This window comes from Neophocaena asiaeorientalis, unplaced genomic scaffold (assembly GCF_003031525.2).
Source record: "Neophocaena asiaeorientalis asiaeorientalis breed wild unplaced genomic scaffold, Neophocaena_asiaeorientalis_V1.1 scaffold96, whole genome shotgun sequence".
Classification (NCBI taxonomy): Eukaryota; Metazoa; Chordata; class Mammalia; order Artiodactyla; family Phocoenidae; genus Neophocaena; species Neophocaena asiaeorientalis.
In genome coordinates, this window is record NW_020175831.1 from 1,311,861 (window position 1) to 1,333,972 (window position 22,112).

Here is a 22,112-nt window from a genome sequence, read left to right on the forward strand (position 1 = left end):
CTGGAGCTCCCAAGGCACCACAGTTCCAAGGAGGATTTTAGGGGACTGCACGGCTATCACAGGACTTCAGGGTACCTGGGGGGACCGCTTTTTTTCCGGGGCCGAGTGGGTCTCTCGCGCGGGTGGACCGTTACCATAGCTGGCAGGACCTGCGCCCCAACGCGGGAAAGCCTGCCGCGCCCCGCCCCTCCGGCCCGGGCTCTGAGCGCCCCGCCCGCCGGCCCGCGCTGCTCGAGCTCGGGCTCCTGCGTGGTGGGACGGAGGCGCGCGCGGCTCCTCAGCTCTCAGCGCTCAGAGCGCCAGCCGCCAGCATGGACGCTCGCCGCGTGCCGGTGAGGCTGGACGGGCGAAGGCGCGGGATGGGCGCGGTGGGTGTTGGGCACGGGCGGACCCCCTCCAACTCCGCGGCGGAGTGCCCTTACCAACTGGTGGCCGTTCTGGGCGGCGCCCGTTGAGGCAAGCCCTTGATGTTTTGCACTTGCGGGTAGTTCGGGGACTAGGGGTTGCCCCGGACGGGCGTGTGCACCCGGCGCGCGGGCGGTCCGGAGATTTGAGAGGTTTGCAGGATGGTTGGCAGCCCCGGGGAGCTCGAGGCCACGTGCGCCCGTGGTGCACGTGCGCTGGGGGCTGGCCGGGGGGGGCCCATTGTGTCCGCTGTACGCAGCCCTGCCCGCGGGGCGCGGAGGGGAACGCCGCCCTGCGGCGTCCGGGCCCTTTCCCGCGCGCACCCCGCGCGCACTGGGGGTCCTTGGGCGCGCTTCCCGCCCGCTTTTGCATCAGCCATGCCGGCAGGCGCTTCTAACCACTGAGGGTTTGGGGTTTGGAGTTTAAAGGTCTTGCAAATCGGTCTCTTTAGAACTTGGGTTATGCACACTTGAGGGGGCATTTCTAGTCCCAGGCGGTGATTTAGTGCAGCGGAAGGACTTGGTCTGAACGGTTCGCCGACCGTTTGCTCATTTCCCACTCCCTTCCCCACCCCCCAACCATCCTCAGCAGCAGGACGTAGCCCTGATGGAACGTTACTTTCTGCTCTAACGGAAACCGGAACGGAGGGTCTGCCCCAGAAGAGGTTAGAGGGTGGGGGTTGGGTGAAAAGGAAGAGAGTGACACGCTTAAAATAAATATGGGTAAGGGACCCACGTGGGAAGGCTGGGATTCCCTGGGGGTGGGTGGGAGAGGGCGTGTTGGGGGCGTGGTTTCAGAGACAGCTCTCCTGAATGGACCTGGGCATTGGCTTTCGGCATGAAGAAAGACATGTGTAGCTGGACTTGGACTCTGACGTGCCTGGATTCAAATTTGGGCCATCGTGGGACTTGAATAGTTCCTTTCACCGCTCTGAGCCTCAGTTTCCACCTTTGTTGCAAGGAATTAATGTGAAAGCATACTTAGTGCCTGGCACAAAAAAACACCTATTAAGTGGTGTTAGTTATTACCTATCTGCCAAGAAAGTCCATCTCAACCATGATCATTTGCCTCGCTTCTTTCTAGGTCTTTTCCTCTAGATATATATTTGCCTGATAACTAACTCTTGGCATGTGGTGACTAGTTAAAGCGCAGCAGGAATTTCCCTGCGAGCTTCCAAAAGAATGCCTCCCTTGAGGCTCTCTTGGGCGTCTGACTGCTGGCAGGTATACTGATGAGTGAATGGTGATAATTCCTGCAGTAGTGCAAGGAGCTTTGCTGTTTTAGGAGACTGCAGACTCCTTCCAACCCTGTGATCTTGAGCAATCTGTTTCACCTCTTTGCAGCCTTTAATTTGCTCATCTGGAAAATGGGGAGTTTCTGAGATCCCCTTTAATAGGTAGTACCTCTACCTATTATCACTTTTGCCTGCCTTTCTAAAAGGACAAAAGACTAAAACTTCCTAAGATGATTGAATGGAGTCTGTTGAGGAGTACTGGGTGGTTGGGTCCCATGATCATGAAAATAATTTTATTTGCAAGAGAAATGCATAATGTTAAGTATAGAAGGAAGGTCAGAATGTTCTGTTCACCCGACACCTCACATCTTGGCATTATTTTTGTGGGACCCCTAGCAGAGCTTGCCTTTTCAAAAGTTTTCAGTGTAAGGAGTCATTTCTGTTACTCCATGGCTATACTTCAGAAGAGAAAAATATAGGAACTACTAATACAACATTTAAGAAATCTCATTAAGTATTAAGAAATGGTAGAAAAAAAAAAAAAAGAAATGGTAGAAACTACCATCTTTTTACATGAGATTGATGCCAGTTGCACGTTCTGAGGAGCAGTGCCAGGCTATTCAGTGTTCATGAATGAAGGCTGCATTTTCCTATCCACAGGCCATTTGTGTCTTATGAAAGGACTTCTAAAAACTTAAGACTTGTGCAGCAAGGGGACTGCAGAAAGAGCTGAATGTCTGGCCAGCCTAATAGAGCCCTGAAGTGGAATCAGGCATTCTACCTGGGTTTGGAGGACTGTTTGACCTTTAACTTGGCTCCTGTACATTTGTTCACTGGGTCGATAATATTTGATTTGTAAGGACTTGTGCTGAAATCACTCTACCCCTCCTGACTGGCACAGGCCTGGCTGAAAGCCTGCCATCTCAAAGTAGAGGTGCTGCCCAGTTTTTACAGTTTGGGAAATTAGCATCACAGTACAGAGCCCAAAGCTTACATAGAGAGATCTCATTAGCTTGATTTTGGCTGAGGGAGAGAAATCACTACCATTTTGTACTTTTGAAGTACAGTTTAATTTTTTTTTTTAAGGGCAGATTTTAGGAGTTTAGCCTTTAATGCCTTGGGAGCTCAGTATAATAATGTTAAGAGTTTGGGGCTCTTAAGGTGGGTAAAGGGGTAGCTCTACAGATATTTGAAAAAATTGATAGTTGTCGTTATAATGTTCCTTCACAGGGATCTCTTTTTAGGATAGTACCTGGTTTTGAAAAAAATTTTTGTAGCAATTGCAAACCCGCCTTTTTCTGTGTAGGGTATGAGAAGTGGGCATATCTCCTCTGTGCCGTTTGAACCTACTCAACTCAAAAATGGTATCTTTCGTTAGATTCTGCGGTAAGCAACCCATTTAATAGTGTTGCCATTTCTGTTTGCAGCAAAAGGATCGCAGAGCAAAGAAGAACTTCAAGAAATTCAGATATGTGAAGTTGATTTCCATGGAAACCTCGTCATCCTCTGATGACAGTTGTGACAGCTTTGCTTCTGATAATTTTGCAAACACAGTAAGTGCAGCCTGAGAATAAACAGAATGGAGTCTGCCGTGCTCAAAATGCCTCAGATGCTTTGTGTGTGATTAAAACTGCTTGCTTTTTGCTTACATTTCTATACAGCCGTTATGAAAATACAGTATGCACTGCAATTTCATTTCACTTTTTGCTGTGGTTCTAGGTAGTAATTGTTGGAGGTAGATTAGCTACTTATTCTATCCTTTTGAAATGTCGCCTAACCTAACATGCCTGATGATTTGCCATAACAACTCAGAAATCATTTGTAAACCTCTGAACCATTTTTCTTTGTAACAAAAGCTGTTCTCTTGTAGTGCACTTGTAAATGTTATTTGCTCTCTGCACGGTTTATGGAAAATTGGTTCTTGAAAAAGGAAAAAAAAATGCACAACCACATTTATTTATTTATTTTACAGAAACCTAAATTCAGGTCAGATATCAGTGAAGAACTGGCAAATGTTTTTTATGAGGACTCTGATAATGAATCTTTCTGCGGCTTTTCAGAAAGTGAGGTGCAAGATGTGTTAGACCATTGTGGATTTTTACAGAAACCAAGGCCAGATGTCACTAACGAACTGGCCAGTATTTTTCATGCCGACTCTGATGATGAATCGTTTTGCGGTTTCTCAGAGAGTGAGATACAAGATGGAATGGTGAGTTTGAGAATTTCACCAATTTCAAGAAATAAGGTACCTTTAGAGGCATGACGTACTTGCTTAAAAAGTTTTTTTTTTTTCCTTAAGATTTTCGTTTTAGTCATGCCAGAAGATTTTGTTGATCTTTTAAAAAGTTTTAAGAGTATTTTCTTCATGTCTTAAAGCAGTTTTTTGCTAATGTAGTTCTACTTGTAAAGCTTGACCATTTTTGTAGTCTCTGAAAATCTTGGAAACTGGTAAGATAGAATTGGCCCGCCTGCAGATTTCTGTTGCTACAGAAATCCAGCCTAATCAGAGGAAGCACACGTGTCCTCAAGATGAGCTACATTCACATTTAAGTTCAAGTGCCCAGCCCAGGGCCTGACACAGAGTAGGCCTTCAGTAAATGTCGGTTCCCGTAGTGGATCTGTGCCTGCATCCGGAAAGCCTGTGATAACTCCCATGCAGGAGCTTAAGTGCAGGTAATGACAATTAGGGCCCTGCCTGCTTCCACTTTGGCTCCTTTGTTGGCTTTTCCTGTGCATGCTGTCTTACCTCTAGCCTCTGTTGTCCTGCTCAGGACACTGCTGCCGCTGACGCACCTCGGTCCCACTCTCCCCGAGCACGCTGGTTACTTCTGCACACGTTTTTCTGTTAGCAAGACTTTCTCGACAAGCTGTTGATTTGCAGTCAGGCGCGTGCTCTTTAGCTCATTGTGGTCTGACACGGGTCCACTGCCTGGGACCACACTTGAGCGGCACTGACATAAGTGAGAACGCCTGACCAGCGAATGTTTATCACTGTCTAACTTCATGATAATGTAATATTTCCTCTAAGAGGTGATGTTGGTCTGAATCAGTATGTATTGGAGTTATTGGCAGGGGCTGATCTGCGAATCTGGATGTCACCCAACATTGTCTATAGCCTGAATCATTTCCGGGCAATGTTTCAATTCTTTGTAGATGCTATTTGTTGCGATTGATAAAATGCCAATTGATTAAAAGGCTTAAGAACTGATAAAAGTTTTGTCATTTTATATCTTTCAACCCATGCACACTAAAAATATAGGAATAGTACAAAAAACGGTGGGGATTTTGGAATTTAAAAAATGAGTCTTCCGTTTCTGGGACTTTATGGGTGGTATTTTTTTCCTCTCTCTTTTTTTGTTTGTTTTCAGCCATCACCACAGTCAATTTCAGAATATTTTTGTCACCCCAAAAAGAAATGCTGGACCCATCAGCAGTCACTTTGCATCCTTTCCCAATATCCTCAGTTCCTGACAACCGTTAATCTATTTTGTCTCATAGATTTGCCTATCCTGGGCATTTCCTAGAAGTGGAACCCTACAATATGTGGTCTTTTGTGACTGGCTTCTTTCACTTAGCATGTTTTCAAAGTTCTTCCATGTGTCAGTACTTCATATCTTTTTTTTTTTTTTACTTCATATCTTTTTATTGCTGAATAATATTCCATTGTGTGAATATACCACATTTTATTTATCCATTCATCAGTTGATGGACGTTTCGGTTGTTGGCACCTTTTGGCTGTTAGGACTGATGCTGCTGTGAACGTGTGCATACAGGTTTTTGTATGGACATACACTCTTCAGTAGGAGTAGAATTGCTGAGTCATGTAGTCTGTATGGTTAACCTTTTGAGGAACCGCCAGACTGTCTTCCAAAGTGGCGGCACCATTTTACAGTCCTACCAGAGTGGGTATGTGGGTTCCAGTTTCTCCACATCCTTGCTATACTTATTGATTTGGTTCTGCTAGTGGGTGGGAAGTGATGTCTTGTGATTCTGATTTGCATTTCCCCAGTGGCTAAGTTTCATACATTTTAAATGATGGAAACATACTACTTTTGGAATCTGAGATTTAAAAAATTTTAGGCTTACAAAAAGTGGATAAGAGAGGGAGGTAGTCAGATCTCATAGAGACAGAAAGTAGAATGGTGGTTGCCAGGGGTTGAGGGGGATGCGAATGGGGAGTAATTGTTTAATGAGTATGGAGTTTCAGTTTGTGAAGATGAAAAAGTTCTGGATATGGATGGTGGTGATGGTTGCAGAACAATGAATGTATTTAATGTCATTGAATTGTACACTTAAACATGGTTCAAGTGAAACATTTTATGTTATGTTACATATATTTTGCTAGTTTTTTTAAAAAGTAGTACAGAGCATTGAGACATCTTTTAATAAAGTTTAGTATTGCCATAAGCATTGAAATCATGTTTATGAGAGCACACATATTTACTCCTAGGGGAATTCTTTTAAAAATGCATAAAGATTCTATTTTTAAAGAAATGAAAAAGGGAGCTGGGATTTTCACATTAAAAAAATGGCTCAGAACCACTGGCCTAGGGACTGGGAAGGTGGCTTATAACAATGTGTCTTGTAGGCTCCCTGAGTTAAACTACACTCAGGTTGTTGTATTTATTTGTAATTCTTGATTTTGTTACCCAGAGCTGTCAATTAAACTTGACAATTAAAGTGTTCAGTGCACATGTATTTGCTGCAAGCTTGTTTTGTTCCAAAGGCATATTTTGTAGTCATACTCTTGCAGACTGTGCAACAATCAGCAAGTCATTAATGCCTCACTTGTCCTGATTGACTAGAGGCTGCAGGCAGACCACGCCGGCTGTCGGACCCGCAGTCAGTGCAGAAGTTCCGGACCTCTCCGGGTAGCCATGAAGTTTCCAACTCGAAACACCAGGGGAGCCGCCAACGAGAGAGCAGTGCCCTCCGAACCCTCAGAGAATTCTGTGACCGATTGCAATTCTGATTCAGAAGATGAAAGTGGCATGAATTTTTTGGAGAAAAGGGCTTTAAATATACAGCAAAACAAAGCAATGGTGGGTATCTGACTTTGAATGTATTAGAACTCACCCTTTCTTCCCAGCTTTTCTCTAAGCCACTTGTTGCTTATATCTTTGTCATAAGAATTATTTTCCATGTAGCTCTGAAATTTTCATAGCATATGTTTTAAAATGTGTTTCTTTCCCTAAACTGACTTTTCTTTTTTTAATCTGTTAAAGTCTTGGTAGATGTATAGGGGAAATCAGAAGCTCTTTGAAACATGCTACTGTGATTTCCAGAATTTACTTGTTTTCAGTAGTTATTCTAAACCAATAACTTCTGTTTACTTTCCTCCCTTTTTAGCTTGCAAAACTAATGTCAGAATTAGAAAGCTTTCCTGGCTCCTTCCCTGGAAGGCGTTCCCTGCCTGGCTCCAGTTCAGTAAGTACAAATCCTTGTTTGTATGGTACTGTTTTGGGCAGGTTTGATTTTAAATGGGCAGGTCTGATTTTAAATGGGCAGGTCTGATTTTAAAGTCCAATTTCATTATTTCATGTGGTCTTGTAGACAGACTTAGAGGTGATAGAGGAAAGCTTCTGACAGATCTCTGGGACCTCTTCCTTGCACCCTGGGCCAGGGGTGCCCCTGTCCCCTGATGCCAAGCTCCTGTGGGGCTCAAACCCCACCCCCCTCCGTTTTCCTTGGCCACCCACGTGGCACGTGGGGTCCTAGTTCCTGGACCAGAGATCGAACCCGCGCCCCCTTGCAGTGGAAGCACGGAGTCTCCACCACTGGACCTCCAGGGAAGTTCCTCAAACCTCTTTTGATTGGTTGTTTCTTTTCCTCCCACCCAAGTAAACCTAAGACCCTCAGGGGTAGGAAATAAAGATCAAAAATGGTTTTTTCTGTATCCCCAGCATTGGCAGATTCCTCCTACATGGTAATGGATGTTTTTAAAATCTGAGAATGAAAAAAAAGAAAGCAAAAACAATTTGTTAACCAAGTCATGGCCTAATATATGTGATTATATCCTGAGGAAACTAAGCTGGTGCAACTCAGGGGAATCTGGTGTGTCCGGTGTGGTACAAAAGGAAAGATTTCCTTTTCCGCCTCTCCGTGAGCAGGAATAGAACAAGGAAAAGCATACATACATTTCTCTCTTGGGCAGTATAGGAACAGTGAATATGTTTCAGGCTCAAGAGATGTTGTAGAAAAGGTTTTTTTTTGGAGAACGAGATTCTTTCTTACATCTTTATTGAGTAAAGCATAAATAGATCATCCCTCAGTTTGAGAGAAACCAGGATTGGTGTTAACAGAAGCCAAATTACAATGGCTGTATCATTTCTGGGCTCATTTTCCATGCGTTACAGAGAGGCTGAAGGAAATTGGAAAGTGGAGTACTCCTTTTACTTAAAAGACAACCTGGTTCAGGAGAAGGTGCCACTTCTCATTCTGGAATAAACGGGTCCAATCCTCTGTGTTTTGTTCAGCGTCCAAAGACACCCCGAAGGCGCACATTCCCAGGTGTCTCCTGCAGGAGAAACCCTGAGCGGAGAGCTCGTCCTCTCACCAGGTCGAGGTCTCGGGTCCTTGGGTCACACAGTGCCCCGCCCACAGAGGATGAGGAGGAGGACGAGGAGGAAGAGGATAAGTACATGTTGGTGAGAAAGAGGAAGCCCGTGGCTGGCTACGTGAACGTGAGTTCTCCGCTTTTATGCTTTCTCTTCTGTTTGTCATGTTCTGTGGGCCCAGGGTCATGGACACAGCACGGAAGCACACACCGCCTCAACACCAATGATCCGTATGAAATGTTCTTCTCAAACACTCCAGAACGGTTAAAGTCATATCAGCTTTTTTTTTTTTTTTTTTTTTTTGGCGGTACGCGGGCCGCTCACTGTTGTGGTCTCTCCTGTTGCGGAGCACAGGCTCCGGACGCGCAGGCTCAGCGGCCATGGCTCACGGGTCCAGCCGCTCCGCGGCACGTGGGATCTTCCCGGACCGGGGCACGAACCCGCGTCCCCTGCATCGGCAGGCGGACTCTCAACCCCTGCGCCACCAGGGAAGCCCCACATCAGCTTATTTTGATGGTTCTTGCCAGCAGGCAAGAGGATCTTAATCGTAGGCGTCATTTCCGTGATGTTGTCCCATGATCCTTAGTAAACTTAGGATTCTCCCCTCTCCGTAAGCTCTAAGAATGATTTCCAGGTTGAATTCTCTGAAGAAATGACAAAGCGAGTATCTTGAGATTCAGAGCTGGCAAGAGCCAGGAAGGCCACTCTGTTCCATGTTTCTCATTATGCAGGAAGATGACATGCCCCGAAGTCGTCGCCCCGGATCCATGGCCCTTCCCCATATAATTCGCCCAGTGGACGAAATCACGGAGGAAGAATTGGACAACATCTGCAGCAACTCTCGAGAGAAGATCTATAACCGTTCGTTGGTTAGAGCCTCTAAATGATGTCTGGAAATGTACACGTCTGTGAGAGAGACATTTTGCTAATGTTCTGACAGTCTTAGCATATGGGATGTGTGCCTGTGTGTTTTTTTCATGTAAGAAAAGAGAGTTTTGTAGCGTCCTTGGGATTTAGCTTTCTTAGTAAGTTTGCAGTAGCAGTAGTTGCTTAGTAAGTCTTCAGTAGCATTAAATCTTCTCTCTTAATTTGGAAATTGATTCATTCAACCTAAGTATCTATTAACGTGTGCCTACATAGATCGGTGTTGGGGATATGGTTGTGTGGTAAAGATAAACAGTTTTTTTTTTTTTGGCGGTACGCAGGGCTCTCACTGCTGTGGCCTCTCCTGTTGTGGAGCACAGGCTCCGGACGCACAGGCTCAGCGACCATGGCTCACGGGCCCAGCCGCTCTGCGGCATGTGGGATCCTCCCAGACCAGGGCACGAACCTGTGTCCCCTGCATCGGCAGGCGGACTCAACCACTGCGCCACCAGGGAAGCCCAAACAGATCTTTTCTTTTTGTAGTTTTGCTAACATAAGGTATTGCGTCTGCCAGTTGAATGAAATCACCATGCTTGAGATACTTTTCATGTCCTTTTGTATACATGTGTGTATAGATGTGAACTAGGATTCAAAGAGAAAATATGAGACTTTACCCACAAAGAAGGACATTCTTTTTTTTTTTTTCTTTAAATTTTTTTTTGTAGTCAAATTCCTCCTTTTTTTGGCCGTGCGGCTTGCCCTCCACAGTGAAAGCATGTAGTTCTAACCACTGGACTGCCAGGGAATTCCCAAAGAAGGACATTCTTTAAGTATTTTGTCTACAGAAAGCAGTGTTTTTGTTTTTGGTTCTTATTTGCTTATTATTTGCAGGGAACGACTTGTCATCAGTGCCGCCAGAAAACTATGGATACCAAGACAAACTGCAGAAACCCAGAGTGCTGGGGCGTTCGAGGCCAGTTCTGCGGGCCCTGCCTTCGAAACCGTTACGGTGAAGAAGTCAGGGATGCCCTGCTAGACCCGGTACGTGCCTCGAAGGGGTGGTCCTGGGGGCTCGAGAGTCTGGCGTGAGCTGATAGGGCCAGAGAGAGATTGAGCCCTTAGTGTCGTGGGAAATTCATTTCGGGGAAGGCAGATGCATTCAGAGTGTTGGCGCTGGGTCGTGATGAGCCCTTCTGGAGTGCTCCCGACCCGGCCATTTGGGGAAGTCCGTTCCCCACTTAGCCCTGCTAGTGGCCGTGGAACTTTTTCCGTGGGATTTCCTAAGGGAACGTGATGCATGACTAACTGATGTTAACCATGTTACGAGGTTTTTAATAATTAAAAAGATCTGAATGCAATTGATCAGGCCCATCTTAAAGGTTAAACAGGAGTAAATAAGTAAGCGGCGGTGTGAGGTTTAACTTAATGGTGCCTTTTCATGCTTATTCAGAGCTGGCACTGCCCACCGTGTCGCGGGATCTGCAACTGCAGCTTCTGTCGGCAGAGAGACGGGCGGTGTGCAACTGGGGTGCTCGTGTACTTAGCCAAGTACCACGGCTTCGGGAACGTGCATGCTTACTTGAAAAGGTAGGGCTGATTTTTCCCTCTTCCACACCCAAATCTGACATTCATTTTTGTATCTTAATAAAATCGTAGAAGTCAGAAGAGTGGTCTTATGGAGGGCAGGAGGGTGCAGGTATTAACTAGAAAGGGGCACATGGGGAGTCGGAGAGGGTTGGAAACATTTTATATCTTCATCTGGGTGGTGGTGACCCTCGTGGGCATGCGTGTGTAAAATTCAAGCTGTACACTTAAGATGTGTTATAACTCGATAGAAACGTTTAAAAGAGTGAATTAGGCTCTCAGAAGATTATTATTTTTTTAACGTTTTAAAAATTGAAGTATAGTTGATTTACAATGTTGTGTTTCAGGTATACAGCAAAGTGATTCAGTTATACATACATATATATATATTTTTTTCATATTCTTTTCCATTATGGTTTATTACAAGATACTGAGTTTAGTTCCCTGTGCTATACAGTAGGACCTTGTTGGTTATCTATTATACATATAGTAGTTTGTATCTGTTAATCCCAGACTTCTGATTTTTATCATCCCCTCAACTCCCTTCCCCTTTGGTAACCATAAGTTTGTTTTCTATGTCTGTCAGTCTGTTTTTGTTTTGTAAATAAGTTTTCATTTGTATCATATTTTAGATTCTGCATATAAGTGATATCATATGGTATTTGTCTTTCTCTCTCTTATTTCACTTAGTATGATAATCTCCAGGTCCATCCCTGTTGGTGCAAATGGCATTATTTCATTCTTTTTAATGGCTGAGTGATATTCCATTGTATATATGTACCACATCTTCTTTATCCATTCCTCTGTCGATGGACGCTTAAGTTGCTTCTATGTCTTGGCTGTTGTAAATAGTGCTGCTATCAACATTGGGGTGCGTGTGTCTCTTGGAATTAGTTTTCAGAAGAGAATTCTTAGGCCGAAAACCATATCCTGACATGTTCCCTCTTCTCTTTCAGTCTAAAACAGGAGTTTGAAATGCAAGCATAATAATTGGAAGATCCACTACCTGCCTTCCACTTCACAAATCTTCCTTGTTTTAAAGTTTTCAATTTTGTCATGTGATTGAAACCCGAGTTTAAGAATTCTGATGATCAGTCTGTCTTATAGGCAAATCAGGTTAACCTCATTAGACATGCACGCATGTCTGGGCATCACGGGGTTGTAGTGCCAGCTGTACCCTGCCCTCCTGCAGTTTCTCCTTTGCATTTCCCCCCACCCCTCATCCCATGCCATCCCCCTCTTATCTCCAGTGGTTCTCTTCCATCATTTAGTTTCAGAATCCTTTTTAAATGACAATTTTATGAAAGCATGTTTGATTTAATTGGTGTTGAAATAGCCCTGGAATCCACCCATAAAACCAAGCACTTAGAAACTCAGTACTAGTGTTAACTAACTACATCTCTCGATTTCCAGAGACCAGCCCTCTAACTTGCTTACGTGAAAACACTGGGTCTGATTTAGTGTTCGCTGACATTTTTAACAGAATCAAGGCACAAAAGTCTTAAAACCATGTGGAAAAATTAGGTGATTGTTGGCAAGTGGAATATATGACTGTGGAGGCCTCTCAGGAGCGTATTCCATGTATTGTGCTTATTATTCAAGTTGTCACAGTTGAGGCTTAGTTGCTGCTGATTTCTTCCACCAAGTGCATCTGGCCCACACGGTCACGACCCAAAGGTTCTCGGGCAGTGCTATGCTTGAAATCATTGTAGAAAAGCCATCCTGGGGAATTGGGACGGGGAGCCTTCAGGAGTAGGCCGATTTGAATTCATGGAATAAAACTTCAGGATAAGTGTAGTTTGCCAAGTTGATTTCAGTTCATAACGTAAGGTATTTCAAATACATTCTTGCTTATGTTGCGTGGAAAATTGTTACTTATACTCAGCTACAATTCTTTGCAGTTTTTACTTTCTTGCAGAAATTATAAACCAGGCACAGGGTTCACATTCAGGTTCGAAGCACTTTTATAACACTGAGAAGTGCCTTTTTGGAGAAGGGTGACTTTCAACAGTTTGCTAACTTGACATCTCTGCCAGTTTAGTTTCTGGGCAGAGTCCATGTGTCGTCTCTCCCTCTGCCTGTTTCGGCATAAATCAAATGGTTTGCTAGAGGTAGAATCTAAGTGTGTGTATGTTCATTTTGCTTTGCGTCTGCAGCCCGTAGCTGTGCCTGTGCAGTGTTTGGTGCATAATTGGACCTTGAATCAATAAATGTAAATAGAGCATTTGATCTGTTATGCTTTTATACAAAGTTTTTTATTTTAATAATAAAACGTTTTGTTCTAGCTTGTCTGCTTTTTTAAAAATCTTTGATGCTCAATCTTACCGCACTGAGTCCTAATTTTTTCCTCCTATTTAAACAAAAGACCATGTCTGCCTTTTCAAGAGCCCCCTCCCCCTTCCCCCCCGCCTGCACACACACACTTTGGCTTAAGTTTCTGACAGTCAAGGGCCAGTCAAGGCTTGGTGATAATGCCTGATAGCTGTGAATCAGAATCAGTTAAGACGGCTACATCACCAGATAGAAAATACGGGCCCCTGAAGTTTTACAATGTTGTTTTCTTTTCTTTGACCATTTGCCAACCCAAGAACCAACAGTGATTTCACAATACCTGGCTTGCTTTTATCAACCGTTCGGATATTTATTGCAGGCACGCTTTGCCTTGAGACCTATTCCAGAACTGAGAGAATCAAAAGACAAAAAAAGCATGGTTCAAAAGTTCTCGTACCCGATTCTTTAGACCAGGGTTGGCAAGCTACATCCTGGGGACCGGATTCTGCTGCAGCCTGTATTCATATGACACGTGAACTAAGTATGGTCTTTTACATTTTTAGAGAGTTTTTAAAAAAAGAAAGCATGTGACGTAGTGGCCCACAAAGCCTGAGATGCTTTATGGTAAGTTTGCTGAGTCTTGCTCTAGACTTATCTGAGAAACCACGTTTACACCACATACATTTGGGGGAGAAGACCAAAATAAATGAAGTTACACAGCTGTAACTGTATTCTATATAAGCCCAAAAGAAGTTGACATTTCTTCTCATAAACTCTTAGTATCTTAAGAAGCCCAATTATAACCCAGCCCTTTTAGGGATGCAATTGGGAGGCTTCTATTTTTGGAGTTAATCAAAATTGGTCGTCGTTTGGAACGTTTTTGGTGTTACCATGTTTTAAAATTATGAAGTGGCACTTATGTGGTTTTCATTAAAAATATTGCTAGCAACAGTAGATGCTGAAGCCTTATACCCTGAAAGGATTTACAATCTAGTGGAAGAAGTAAGACAAAAATCTAAAAGTAACGTTCTGTAGGAATGAAGAGAGGAAAAGCAATTGGCCTTTTCTCACTAGCAGGCGTTTTACAGCGTTGATGGGCAGGTCTGCTGCTCTGTCTCAGCCTTGTCTGTGGGAACCTCTACTTTCTCCCATGCACCCCACTGTAAAGCTCCACACACGGTCCTTAGAGTTGAGAGAACTCCAGTTTGGACAATTAGATGAAAAAGGAGTGTGAGGGTATTCATGCTTCAGGAATTGCCTTTGTATTTCTCCATCCTGGGTTCCCAGAGGTAGAGATGGTATCCACCTTTATCTTCACCTACTAAGAGGTTGAGAAAGGAAATAGCAACTATAATAGACTTTAGTAGTTTCATAGGAGGGGCAAAGGCAGTAGTTAGAAGGTGCTGCAGGAGGGGGTTATTTGTGTTTTATTTTGCTTTCAGAAAAGAAGTGAGAGGGAGCTCCTGATGGCTCAAGGTCTGGCAGACAATTGAATTATTTGCATGCCAGGGGAATGGATTACGGGTTCAGGGATTTAGAGCATGGTTGCGGAGGATTAGGTTCTGACAAGAAAGTGATAGCAAGTCCTGAGGGGAATGAAAGGTGAGCATATGTGACTTTTGTGTTAATGTTAACTGCACATTTGTGGGGTAGTAGCTCAAGGATGAACTAAATCCAGAGAAGTTGAGAAAAGTGCCCAGTGCCACGTAGCTAAAGTGGCTGAGCTTGACTAGAGTATTCCGGGGAGAAGCCTTTTTTTTTTTCGGTAACTAAGCAGAACTCGGGCAGCCTTAGGAGTCAGAAGCAGAGGAAAGGGCTGTGGATCAGGTTGTGGCAGTGAGAACAAGGGCGTCTTGGGTGCTGGGCCAGTCCTGGCCGAGGTGGCTTATGCGGAAATCCTGCTGGTGGGGAGACAGGAGGGCTGGGAGGGGCTGAGGGCTTCTGTGGTCAGGAGGGGTTGGGGGTAGGATTCCGTAGGCCCCCCTCATCCCTGGGGGATATGTTCCAAGACCCCCAGTGGATGCCCGAAACCACAGATAGTACCAAGCCCTATATATACTATACTTTTTCCTATACATACATACCTATGATAAAGTTTAATTTATAAATTAGGCACAGTTAGAGATGGACAACACCACCTAATAATACAATAGAACAAAGGTGTAATAAGAGGTGAATGTGCACGCTCGCTCTTTTATAATGTACTGCATTCACCCTTCTGATGGCCATGTGAGAGGATAAGATGCCCTGCGTGATGAGATGAGGTGAGGTGAATGACAGTGGGCATTGAGGCGGAGCATTAGGCTACTGTTGATCATCTCCTTCCCGTGACCCTGGATGTCAGGAGCAGACGATATGGATGGCTGGGGATCTCCCAGCGGGACGGAGCAGGGCAGCACGAGACTTCATTGTGCTACTCTGAATGGCACACAATTTAAAGCTTCTGAATTGTTTTGTTTCTGGAATTTTCCATTTAGTGTTTTTGGACCAAGGTTGACCTTGGGTAACTGAATCCGAGGAAAGCAAGACTGCGGATAAAAAGGGTCTGCTTACTGTGGTAGGTATTGGCTCATCCAGCATAGATGTTAGAAACTCGTGAGGCTCTTAACTGCAGGGCTGTAAAGTCCTGTGGTTAGAAGACTCCTTAGTTAACTACAAGGTTGAGGAAGGAGAAGAGGGTGAGAACTTCCAAAGGAGGCATTGCTATGAGATAGTGGAGGATGGACTAAACTTGGAATGGTGGGAGGGAGCTGGGGATCTTTGCTTTCGAATGTATAAGGTATGGACTCAGCTGTAGAGAAATTAGTGTGCTCCAGGTAGAGACCTTTATTCATAATAGCCAAGTGATGAAAGACTTGTTTGAGGCGAAAAGCCAGAAACAAAGGAGACATCACTTAAGGTTAAAAGTCACTAACGTATTTGTCTTTTTTTTTTTTTTCGATCTTCCCTGCATTTTGTTTTATATGGTAGCATTTGTATTCTATATGCAAATTCTATAGCATTAAGAATGTCAAAACATTTAAAATGGCCATATAATAGTATTTGTTTATATGAATGGTCCATATTTTACTTAAACTGTTCCCAAAATTGGGGTATCTTGGTGGTTAACAATTTTGATATTGCGAGTAATGCTATTGTTAGTATCGTTATGCCTAAATCTTTGGTTAAAATAGATTTCTAGAAAGTGTGGTAACTCTTAGTTACAAGGATGAAGAAAGGTAGGAGGCTGAGAATTTTGGAGAGTGTGGGGCTGGTCTGTAGCCCTAGACTGTAGCACAGAGTTCTAGGTGAACTTGGGTATAGCCCAAGGGTGGGGAGAGAGGAGGAAAGCTACTTGGCTAGACACCAAAATGGGAGGCATGGCTCATTGTAGGTGAACTCAACTTGTAGGATAGCAAATGTGCGTAGCCTGCCAAATAGGAAACTTTTTTTTTTTTTTAACGTAATCCTGTGCCTTGAAGGTTTGTTGGGAGTGTTTATTGTCAGATGAAAGTACGTGCTGATAACACATGATTGCAGCAACGCTCAATCCAACATTATATTGATAAGTATTTGCCAAAGGAGGGACTCTAGAGTTAGTTGAGCCGCCTCCTGGGTACGAGACACAGTGCTCAGTACAGTATGTACGTTAGCTTTTCATAGCAGGTATTTTATTTTTATTTTAACTTTTTTTTTTTTTTGCGGTACGCGGGCCTCTCACCGTTGTGGCCTCTCCTGTTGTGGAGCACAGGCTCCAGACGCGCAGGCTCAGCGGCCATGGCTTACGGGCCCAGCCGCTGCGCGGCATGTGGAATCTTCCCAGACCGGGGCACGAACCTGCGTCCCCTGCATCGGCAGGCGGACTCTCAACCATTGCACCACCAGGGGAGCCCCATAGCACGTATTTTAGAGATGAGGAGACTCAGCAAGGTTAAGTAACTTATGAAAACTCAAGAGCCCATGCCTGCTTTTCTAGCCAGAGAAGAGAGATATTAGAACCAAACACTGTTCTGAGGACTTCTGATAGACCAGGCTACATACTTGATAGGGCTACATATCTTGATCATAACATATAATACCAGCCACCCATAGTTAACGTGTTTATTTCACTTTCTCCCCTCATTAAGGCTGTGAAGTCATTGAGAGCAAGACCATCTTTGATCTGAATACCCTTATCATGTACTAGGTACTCAACAAATGTTTACTAAGGGAGCGCCTTGGTGATGTAGTGGTTAGGATTCCGGGCTTTCACTGCCATGGCCCAGGTTCAATCCCTGGTCAGGGAACTGAGATTCCATAAGCCACGTGGCAAAAAAAAAAAAGAGAAAAAAAAGTTCACTAAATATTTATCAAAAGATAAGTTGAGGGTTCTGGGCAGGAAAGTTCCTGAGATTTGGGTGGAGAGAACTAAAGTCATGGTGGAGGAGAAATAATGGATAGATCCCAACATTGAAGAGTTAGTTAATCCCAGCATTAACCCCTTATGAGGTGTAACCTTTCTTTGTGATATAATGCTTAGCTTTCCATGAAGCTGCAATGGTCAATTCATTAAGAATCATGTATTTCTAGTAATGTATTTTTCTATGGGAAAAATACATTTTACTTCATTATACTAACTTTAAAGAATATCTCTATTCTACTGAGTAAAGAATTTGTATTATTGAGCTATAAATGAGCTACAAAAAGATAATTTTAGATATAATAGCTCAAAGTGTTCTCCATTTGTTGGGGGAAAACTTTTGGTGGCAAAAATTGTGTGCATAGAATTTAAACTTTTTTAAAGAGAAGAGACCCTCCCCCACTGTGTGTGCCCATCACTAACTTCAGCGGTGATCAAAGCATGGTCCATCCTCTTTCATCTGTACTCTTTTACTATCCCCAGTCCACTGAATTATTTTGAAGAAAAGCCCAGACATGACATTCATACACACTTCAGTATTTCTAAAAGATAATGACTCTTTTTTTAGAACCATAATAAAATATCATTATTACACCTACATAAAGTTAGCAAGAGTTCCTTAATGTCAAATATCCAATCAGTGTTCAAATTTTCACTATCCCACCCCTCACCTTCCATTTATACAATTGGTTTATTTGAATTCAGGACTCGACTCTTATTCATTTATATATTTAATGTCTCTTTTAATTATTAGGGTCCCCTCCCTTTATTCCCCTTGCTGTTTATTTGTTGAAAAAAGTCATCTTTCCTGAAGAGTTTCCCACATTTTACTAATTGCAACCCCATGGTGTCATTTAATATGTTCCTCTGTCTTTTCTGTTATCTAGAAGCTTGATCTGATTCAGATGCAACAACAGTACTTTATATTGTGTACTGACATCAGCAGACTCTTACTATCCTGTTCTCTCCCTTTTTGTACTGTTAGTGGCCACTGATAAACATTTTCTGTAAATTCTCTTTCTTCATTAATCAACTGGAAACTTCCCCTCAAGTATCTAATTACACAAGGTAGAGTTTTTATTACATAAAAGGTGTATTAAGGACTTGATTATTTTTGTTAACCAGTCTTCAGAATCAAGAATTAGTTCTCTAGTATCTTCTAATGGTGCCAACCAAGGGTTTTTGTTTATTTGTTTAAGTATCACATGAACTCTTGGATTTTTCAAATATTTGATGTGATTCAGTCCATAGCAGTTATTATTCTTATTGATGCCCAATTTTGGCCCATTGGGAGATTGGTCATAGGCTCCTGCATCCTTCTGATATGACCCCAGTGGTCTTTGATAGTTTCCTTTGTTTTCTGGTAAGACAAAATGTTCCAGGCTCATCTTACACATTTTCTGCCCCAAACCTAGAATCAACCATTCCTTCAAAGTATTTTGTTTTCAAAACACATTTCTTTCATATCTATCTATGTATTACATATACACACAACTTATGTAAATGTGCTCCTATATAAGCAATTATATATAAATATATTAGTAACATCACTATATATAAACATATATATGGTTTATGTATTATTATTTCAGAATAATAGTACCAATATTTTACTTATATATTAACATTATTACTGAAAAACAGTTGAAGGTAATTTTCTGTTTTCGTCCTTGGTGTCAGTCCTTTGGTACATATTACTATTTTTTTTGTGGTTCACGGGCCTCTCACTGTTGTGGCCTCTCCCGTTGCGGAGCACAGGCTCCGGACGCTCAGGCTCAGCGGCCATGGCTCACAGGCCCAGCCACTCAGCGGCATGTGGGATCTTCCCAGACCGGGGCATGAACCCGTGTCCCCTGCATCAGCAGGCGGACTCTCAACCACTGCGCCACCAGGGAAGCCCGTATATTACTGTTTTTAAAGTCATTTTAAACTCTTTTTTTAAAAAATGAATTTATTTATTTTTGGCTGCATTGGGTGTTCGTTGCTGCGGCGCTGGCTTTCTCTAGTTGTGGCGAGCGGGGGCTACTCTTCGTTGCGGTGTGCGGGCTTCTCCTTGCGGTGGCTTCTCTTGTTGCAGAGCACGGGCTCTGCGCGCAGGCTCAGTAGTTGTGGCACATAGGCTTAGTTGCTCCGCAGCATGTGGGATCTTCCTGGACCAGGGCTCAAACCCGTGTGCCCTGCATTGTCAGGCGGATTCTTAACAACTGTGCCACCAGGGAAGCCCATAAACTCTTAATGTGGTTAAGCCACCCACTTGATACATTGTTAGGTTTACTTGTGTTACTTTGCTTTTGCTTTTAAAGACTGCTCTTCAAAAAATTAGGATTTAATTTTGTCTTGTAATGATGTAAAACAGTTACATGTTTCCAAAGTCAAGCTCAGAAAATAAGGTGTTGTTAGTGAAGTCTAAATTTTATTCCTATCCTTCCACCCTGATCCTTCTCTCCCTCTCTAGGTTAACATCTTAAAATTTTTTATGACTTACACTCTGATTTTCAGAACTATAAGAAAATACGTGTATATATATATGTACCCTCCTTTTGCCTTCTCAGATAAATGATAGTGTCCTACTCTCTACATACTTTTCTTTATCTTGCCTTTTTTACTTAATTACATATGGGAGAGAGTCATGATTAATTTTATTATACAGAGAATTCTGAACTATACTCACGTGTATGAACATGGAACTAAGCCTTGAGGTTTCAGAGAAAAAGATATTGTAGAGAGTGGTCTTCTCCCCTACTCAAACACTGAAGGACAGACTCTCCTGTGAGCTCGTGCTAAGATAGTCAAATTCTCTATTCTCACATGCTTAGTAGGCAAGCCATATCAGTAGGAACTGGTATTTCAGTTTAATTTTAATTTTTTAAATTTTTTTTAATTTTAATTTTTATTTGATTACACACTTTTTAATAGACTGGTCCTCAAGTTTGTCTTCTAAATTGTATAGCTGTAAATGTTTCTCACTTGTTGAAGACCCTCCAGTATGTCTTTTAGAAAAGTAATAATGACCACTGGAGCTTGCCTGAATTTCCAAGGCATGACCATTTTGAGTAACCTAGTGCTTGAGGAGAAAAATATGTAAATGAAATTCCTTCATGCAAATGCTCCCTGCAACTCTCATTGCCAGTCAGATTTGTGTAAATCATGATAAACAGATGCCACCAAACTAAATGACTAAGTAAAATTATGAAGATAGATTCTATTTATCTTACTTTTCAGTGTTGGGGAGGGAGAAAAGGATGATTAGGGCAGACATAAAGAACTCTATTAATTGATTTCAGCAAAGTGAGATGTGGGATTCTTAAGAACTGGAGAGAGCTGGCCCTGGTAAGAGAGAGGTTTGATTGCAACTTGGTTTGCTTTACCAGAAAACTGGGTTTTGGAAACAACCTAATATCAAGCTCATTGGGTTTTTGCCTAGTGTTTAGCTTTTTGCCACTTTTATTCTTAACTTTAAAAAAAGATTGAAGTAAAATTCACATAACATAAAATTTACCGTTTTAACTGTTTTAAAGTGTACAATTCTGTGGCTTCCAGTACATTCACAGTGTTGTGCAACCATTGCCACTATGTAACTGCAGAACATTTTCATCACTCCCCCAAAGAAACCCGTCACTCCCCTTTTTCCCTCTCCTCAGTCCATAAGAACCCATCTGCTTTTCTGTCTCATGGATATGGCTATTTTGAACGTTTGGGAACATACAATATGTGGCTTTTTGTGTCTGATTTCTTTCACTTAGCATGTTTTCAAGGTTCAACCTTATAGTAGTTCTCAGGACTTTATTCCTTTTTGTGACCTAATTATATTCCATTTTATAGATATACCACAATTTTTCCATCAGTTGATGGATATTTTGTTTGTGTTCACTTTTGGCTGTTGTGAATAGTGCTTCTATGAACATTCATTTGCAAGGTTTTGTTTAAACACCTGATTTCAATTCTCTTGGGTATATACCTAGGAGTGGAATTGCTAGGATATAGAGTTTGAGTAACTGCCAGACTGTCTTTTTACTTGCTTGATTATACTCTATTATGCACAAAAGTTTTCATTTTCATAGGGTCCAATTTATTGATTTTTTTCTTTAGGTGCTTGTGCTTTTGATGTTGTATCTAAGAATCCACTGCCACATCCAGAATCATGAAGATCTATGCCTGTGTTTTTCTTCTAAGAGTTTTATGTTTTTTAACTCTTACATTTAGGTCTATGGTCCATTCTGAGTTACTTTTTGTATATGGTGTGTGGTAAGTGTCCAATTTCATTCTGTTGCATGTGGATATCCAATTGTCCAAGCACAATTTGTTGAAAAGACTTTTTTTTCCCCTGTTCAATGATCTTGGCACCCTTGTTGAAAATCAGTTAACCGGAGATGTATGGGTTTATTTCTGGACTCTTAATTTCTATTTCATTGATCTTTATGTCTATCCTTATGCCAAGACTGCACTGTCTTGATTACTGCAATTTTGTAGTAAGCTATAAAATTGGGACATGTGATCCCTCCAACTTTCTTCTTTTTCAAGATTGGGGTCCTTTGCAATTCCATATGAGTTTTAGGATCAGTTTATCCATTTCTGCAAAATTAGAAGTTGGGATTTTGATAAGAATTGCATTGAATCTGTGATTTGTGGAGTACTGCCATGTTAACAAAATTAAGTCTTCTAATCCATGAACTTGGGATGTCTTTCCATTTATTTAGGTATTTTTAAATTTCCTTCAACCATGTTTTATAGTTTCTAGTGTACAAGTCTTGCATCTCCCTGGTTAAATTTATTCCCAAATATTTTATTCTTTTTGAAATATTATAATTGAAATTACTAT

At 42.4% G+C, this 22,112-nt stretch overlaps 1 protein-coding gene across 3 annotated transcripts; it reads left to right on the forward strand.

Moving 5' to 3' along the window:
- The first annotated feature begins 204 nt into the window (after positions 1-204).
- CDCA7 (cell division cycle associated 7) lies at positions 205-12,928 on the forward strand. Of its 3 annotated transcripts, XM_024732869.1 has the most exons (10): positions 205-332; positions 3,067-3,192; positions 3,612-3,848; positions 6,445-6,681; positions 6,989-7,066; positions 8,116-8,322; positions 8,928-9,065; positions 9,952-10,101; positions 10,511-10,647; positions 11,601-12,928. In XM_024732869.1, exons 1-10 carry the CDS (start codon positions 312-314, stop codon positions 11,629-11,631), a joined length of 1,362 nt encoding a protein of 453 aa, XP_024588637.1. In that variant the 5' UTR covers positions 205-311; the 3' UTR covers positions 11,632-12,928. The 3 variants fall into 3 exon arrangements, with proteins under 3 accessions (XP_024588637.1, XP_024588636.1, XP_024588635.1); XM_024732868.1 differs by lacking the exon at positions 3,612-3,848 and having other exon boundaries at positions 11,601-11,631; XM_024732867.1 differs by lacking the exon at positions 3,612-3,848 and having other exon boundaries at positions 242-368.
- The last annotated feature ends 9,184 nt before the right edge of the window (positions 12,929-22,112 follow it).

Coding starts and splice junctions, on each gene's coding strand:
- CDCA7 (XM_024732869.1), top strand. CDS start 312: ATGGACGCTCGCCGCGTGCCG. Junction 9,066..9,951: donor AGATCTATAACCGTTCGTTG/GTTAGAGCCTCT, acceptor TATTATTTGCAG/GGAACGACTTGTCATCAGTG. Junction 10,102..10,510: donor GGGATGCCCTGCTAGACCCG/GTACGTGCCTCG, acceptor ATGCTTATTCAG/AGCTGGCACTGCCCACCGTG.